Raw genomic sequence first — 6,510 nt, forward strand, 5'->3', positions numbered from 1 at the left:
CCCGCTAATCACAATGAGGTTGTAAGAAGGTGTGGGAGGTGCCATCTTTGTGGTGGTAAAAAAAAAAAATAATAATAATAAAACTACTGTCACTTGCAATAGCTGTGAAAGATTCGTTTGCAAGCAACATTGCCACTGTGTTGTCACGTGTAATGATTGCAGAGTTTCTCCGTAGGAAGAAAGTGTGTGATCCTTGATATGTATTTACTGACTGCCTTATTCTTTATTATTACTACAAAGTTTTTATGCATATTACACGTTTTTGTAAAACTTGCTTTAACAATGGTAATCTATCAAATCATATCTGTGGTTATAATTTAATTAGAATTTGTTAAGCACTTAGGAAATATCGTGGAACTGTATGTCAGATATTCTGTAACAATTTTAATTTTCCCATGCACCTTGGATATATGTATACAGATAGTATTAAAAGTTGATGTTAAGAATGACATTATAGACAATAAATAATTAATTCCACCAAAATATTTAAAAAAACTGTTTTTTTTTCATGTATTTAAATGTAGGCGGCACTGAGTGCCGCATGCGCCCGCTGACGCAACAATCTCAAGTGCGCCTGCCGCAGGGTTAATGGTGGGATGCCAACCTCGTTGTTTTGGTAGCCATCAGCTAGTTCATGAGTTGGGGGTGTTACTTTCAACTGTTGCCAAGCTTGGATTTCTGACATCTTGGCATATTGCATTTTGTAATGAGTTCTCAACAATGGCCATTTCATTTGAATCCATTGTGAACAGTGTTTAACAAAATTATGAAAAAAAAATTGCAAACATGGAATTTTGTTAGTATCTGTACTTTTCAATCAAAGCAGTTTTATGTGAATATTCAGTAACCTTTTAAGTGGGCATGACGGATATATCTGTCCATGCTCTGCTATTGCACAGTGGGTTCGACAGATATATCCGTCCACTGGGTTCTGTGGCTAGTAGCTAGTGGGTATGACAAGTTATCGGCCTGCCGTTTATACTGTGGTATTAGTTTAGCTTCTTCTACTAGATGGCAGCTCTTGTCATGCAACACAGCATGTTCTAGGCTAGTTACAACATTGTCCACCAGAGCGCACATCGAGAAAATGTGTCCTGTGAAGCAGCCGCAAAAGCGCGCCTTTTTTGTCTGTGTTTACCGCAGCGTTAGTGAGTGATCTTTTGCAATGGCGAAAAGAAGTCGTTTATCAGATTTGGAGATTGAGAAGCTGCTTTTAGAAAGTGACGATAATTTCAATGACAGTTCTGAAAGTTTTCAAGATACAGATGTTGAGGCTAGTGAAAGTGACTTCGATTCAGAAACGTCTGACGATGAGACACTACCGCAACAGACGGTACCTAGTGAATTTGTGCGTGCTAGTTCAGTTCGTATTCAATATTTGTTCAGTGGTAATAGTGGTACAGTTGTGCCTCTAAAACAAAATGATGTGATTAGTTGTTTTATGTGTTTTGTGGATGATGCTTTGTGCACAATGATAGCTGAACAGACGAACTTATATGCAGAACAGTTAATAGCTTCTCATCCCAATTTACCAGCACACTCCAGGGTTCACAGTTGGCAGAATACTACATGCGACGAGGTAAAAACACTTATTGGAATGCTAGTACTTCAAGGAAATCTTCACAAACCAGACCACCAAATGTACTTTTCAAAGAGGGAATCAGTTGATACACCTTTCTTCAGGAAAGTGATGAATGAAAAGTGGCTTCATCTTCTATTGAAATTCCTCCACTTTGCTGACAATACCTCATATGATCCACTAGGCACTATCAGCAGAAAACTATTCAAAATTCACCCCATTATGGAGCATCTGCAGAGTAAATTCAGATCAGTGTACATGCCAGAAAGGAACATCACCATTGATGAATCGTTATTGCTCTGGAGAGGATGGCTTGGATGGAAGCAATATATTCCATCAAAGCATAGCAGATTTGGCATAAAATTGTATGAACTCTGTGAAAGCAGTTCCGGGTATGTATGGGACTTTAATGTTTACACTGTAAAGGACACTAATTATGGTATCCACTATCCAGATGAAAAAATAACCTCTTGTATTGTTTTGGAGCTTGCACATGATCTGCTCGGGAAAGGCCATTGTATTTATCTTGACAACTGGTACACCAGTACAGATTTGGTGGACAAATTAACCAGCAATAACACCGAAGTTGTCAGCACAATGTGGCAAGACAGGAAGGGGTTCCCCGACTTCATAAGAAAGGAAAAACTGAAGAAATGGGAGTACACAACAGGGTACAAAGGCAAGCAGATGCTAATGAAATGGAAAGACAAAAGAGATGTTGTTTTGGTCAGCACCTTCCATGATGATACATTTGTAAATGTAAATTCAAAATTTTTGTCTTTTCTATTGTAGTGTTTCTTTTCTCGGGGTTCTGCCTTGAAAATATAAAATAGAAAATCTGATTGGGTTTTGAATTTTGATGGAATAAGTTACGGATTAGGGGGACTTCATATTATTGATTGAGATAGTGCTGTAATTTGCCCGTGCATGGCAGACCGGGTCAGCAACACTACAGTAAGTGACGGTAAGGAAATAGCATCAGAAATAAGTTGAAATTTACCTTATAAGTCTGTTAGAAATGTAGTATTTATTATAATATAGTCTTCGTGGCTTGTAGGATGACCTATTTTCATTGTTCTCCATCTGTTGAAAATTTCTTTAATTTGTCACTGTCAGGATTAATTTATAAATTTGGCGATAACCATTTCGAATCACTATTGAAATAACTTCGTTTCGTAATATAGTTTTAATTTCCACTTAAAAGCATATTTAACACAGCGCCAAAAAATACACGTCTTTCGTATAAAGACAAGAGAGAGAGAGTAATCAATTAGTTGTTAAAAACAAACACCTACACAAAAGTAAAAAAAAAAAGATCAAAATTATTTATAAAAATCGGTCGCTGGCGCAGTGCTCTTCCGCATGCGCGATCGTAACTCATTTCTTTGTATCGCCGGAGGCGCGGTAGTGAAAGTACCGTTACACTATAGCAATGCACTTTCTGTAAAGGATATTAATTGGAAGGAAAAGAGATTATCTACTGCGAGAGAGATGGCACCAAGCATACAACGTAGCAGCTTCCTACCTTAACTGCTGAAATCAGCATTCCCGGTGCATCTCATTTGTAGACAAGATTTAATTTTAATTTTCTCCTTCATGTTTTTCATAGTCATAATCTCACACATATATAACAAATGCAAAAAAATCCATTAATTTCTTGTAATGATAAAATGGACCATTCATCGCAAAAAATTTTTGTATCTCAACAATTGAAAGGTCTGTTCATATTCTGTTCAGTGCCATCCTGTAAACTATTCTGGCAGTTTCCAGTGACTAGAGGAAGCAATGTGAAGCTGGTGTGTAAGATCCACATGTCCCCTTCCTCACTGGACTTACTTGGAGGAGCTTTGCTGATCTTTATCTCAGGATAGTCGGCTGCAACGATCTGCCCAACTTCTTCTCCAAAGATATGATGCTATTTGGAGGAATTCTCTCTACTCTTAAAATGATTGTGTTTACTCAGGATACTTTAAATCAAACCTACTATGTTACACTTCCACAAACAGAACACCACATAACAGTTTCACATAAATGAGTCATATTTTGTAAGTCCAATGACTCCCAGTCCATCAGAAACTCTTAATTACTATTACAATAAATACAGTTCCAAAAATCTCCCAAGGTTCTCGCCCATCCACCATCAATAACCAAGTAAGTCAAAGTAAGTGTATTTTCTTTTCTTTTACATAATTCAGCTGTTCACAATATTGACTGACATAGCAGTATCACAGAGTAAGGCGTGCTTGTCCCTAGTGCTGGGCATGTAACTTGGTGAGCGCGGCAACCACTTACCCATGTTGATCAACCATTCACCTTGTGGCATTCTCTTGACACACATCCACCCTATGCACACAGAAAACTGGCATGAGATAGACACCCTCCCATTTCTCATGCTTGTACATAAAATATCTGGTGTTCAAGATGGTGGAAAGCAGAAGGTCTCTAGAATTTGCTTCTGAATTCTCAAGGCACTACACTGTTGCCACTGAATAGTTGCAAGAATAGGGGGAGGGGGGGGGGGCAGGCATAAAATATAATATGTTATGGAAACTTCAATAAATAAAAAAAATTGGAAAAAATAATTGAAAGAATCTGGAAGGTACACATATCCTGAGTCAACTTTAACTGGCAGTAATAGCAACATGCATTTAAAGTTAATACATTCTAACATTCTTATTCATCATCTAAATGTACGTACTTCTTTTTCCCGTTACCGCTATTGTGCATAAAGCTTGGTATGACAATACTGGTTCAGGACCACCCCCTGTAACATGCAATAAGCAATTTTGACCATGTATATTCTCAAATTTATGATCTTATCTTTTTTTTATCTTAAAATTTTTAAAAATTGGATTGTATGGTAAGAATATAATAGAGGGAAACATTCCATGTGGGAAAAAAGTATCTAAAAACAAAGATGATGTGACTTACCAAATGAAAGCGCTGGCAGGATGATAGACACACAAACAAACACAAACATACACACAAAATTCAAGCTTTTGCAACCAACGGTTGCTTCATCAGGAAAGAGGGAAGGCGAGGGAAAGACGAAAGGATGTGGGTTTTAAAGGAGAGGGTAAGGAGTCATTCCAATCCCGGAAGTGGAAAGACTTACCTTAGGGGAAAAAAAGGACAGGTATACACTCACACACACACACACACACACACACACACACACATATCCATCCGCACATACACAGACACAAGCAGACATTTGTAAAGGCAAAGAGCTTGGGCAGAGATGTCAGTTGAGGCGGAAGTACAGAGGCAAAGATGTTGTTGAAAGACAGGTGAGGTATGAGCGGCGGCAACTTGAAATTAGCGGAGGTTGAGGCCTGGCAGATAATGCGAAGAGAGGATATGCTGAAGGGCAAGTTCCCATCTCCGGAGTTCTGACAGGTTGGTGTTAGTGGGAAGTATCCAGATAACCCGGACGGTGTAACACTGTGCCAAGATGTGCTGGCCGTGCACCAAGGCATGTTTAGCCACTGGGTGATCCTCATTACCAACAAACACTGTCTGCCTGTGTCCATTCATGCGAATGGACAGTTTGTTGCTGGTCATTCCCACATAGAAAGCTTCACAGTGTAGGCAGGTCAGTTGGTAAATCACATGGTTGCTTTCACATGTGGCTCTGCCTTTGATCGTGTACACCTTTCGGGTTACAGGACTGAAGTAGGTGATGGTGGGAGGGTGCATGGGGCAGGTTTTACACCGGGGGCGGTTACAAGGATAGGAGCCAGACGGTAGGGAAGGCGGTTTGGGGATTTCATAGGGATGAACTAACAGGTTACGAAGGTTAGGTGGATGGCGGAAAGACGCTCTTGGTGGAGTGGGGAGGATTTCATGAAGGATGGATCTCATTTCAGGGCAGGATTTGAGGAAGTCGTATCCCTGCTGGAGAGCCACATTCAGAGTCTGATCCAGTTCCGGAAAGTATCCTGTGCCAAGTGGGGCACTTTTGGGGTTCTTCTGTGGGAGGTTCTGGGTTTGAGAGGATGAGGAAGTGGCTCTGGTTATTTGCTTCTGTACCAGGTCGGGAGGGTAGTTGCGGGATGCGAAAGCTGTTTTCAGGTTGTTGGTGTAATGGTTCAGGGGTCTGGACTGGAGCAGATTCGTTTGCCACGGAGACTAGGCTGTAGGGAAGGGACCGTTTGATGTGGAATGGGTGGTAGCTGTCATAATGGAGGTACTGTTGCTTGTTGGTGGTTGTGATGTGGACGGACGTGTGAAGCTGGCCATTGGACAGATGGAGGTCAACATCAAGGAAAGTGGCATGGGATTTGGAGTAGGACCAGGTGAATCTGATGGAACCAAAGGAGTTGAGGTTGGAGAGGAAATTCTGGAGTTCTTCTTCACTGTGAGTCCAGATCATGAAGATGTCATCAATAAATCTGTATCAAACTTTGGGTTGGCAGGCCTGGGTAACCAAGAAGGCTTCCTCTAAGCGACCCATGAATAGGTTGGGGTACGAGGGAGCCATCCTGGTACCCATGGCTGTTCCCTTTAATTGTTGGTATGTCTGGCCTTCAAAAGTGAAGAAGTTGTGGGTCAGGATGAAGCTGGGTAAGGTAATGAGGAAAGAGGTTTTAGGTAGGGTGGCTGGTGATCGACGTGTAAGGAAGTGCTCCATCGCAGCGAGGCCCTGGACGTGTGGAATATTTGTGTATAAGGAAGTGGCATCAATGGTTACAAGGATGGTTTCTGGGGGTAACAGATTGGGTAAGGATTCTAGGTGTTCGAGAAAGTGGTTGGTGTCTTTGATGAAGGATGGGAGACTGCATGTAATGGTTTGAAGGTGTTGATCTACGTAGGCAGAGAGACGTTCTGTGGGGGCTTGGTAACCAGCTACAATGGGGCGGCTGGGATGATTGGGTTTGTGAATTTTAGGAAGAAGGTAGAAGGTAGGGGTGCGGGGTGTCAGTGGGGTC

At 41.0% G+C, this 6,510-nt stretch overlaps 1 protein-coding gene across 1 annotated transcript; it reads left to right on the forward strand.

Annotated features, from left to right (window-relative positions):
• Positions 1–1,165: 1,165 nt before the first annotated feature.
• Positions 1,166–2,371, forward strand: LOC124613737 (piggyBac transposable element-derived protein 4-like). The gene has a single exon (XM_047142454.1). It carries the CDS (start codon positions 1,166–1,168, stop codon positions 2,369–2,371), a length of 1,206 nt encoding a protein of 401 aa, XP_046998410.1.
• The last annotated feature ends 4,139 nt before the right edge of the window (positions 2,372–6,510 follow it).

Source organism: Schistocerca americana, chromosome 4 (genome assembly GCF_021461395.2).
Source record: "Schistocerca americana isolate TAMUIC-IGC-003095 chromosome 4, iqSchAmer2.1, whole genome shotgun sequence".
Classification (NCBI taxonomy): Eukaryota; Metazoa; Arthropoda; class Insecta; order Orthoptera; family Acrididae; genus Schistocerca; species Schistocerca americana.

Coding starts and splice junctions, on each gene's coding strand:
- LOC124613737 (XM_047142454.1), top strand. CDS start 1,166: ATGGCGAAAAGAAGTCGTTTATCAGATTTGGAGATTGAGAAGCTGCTT.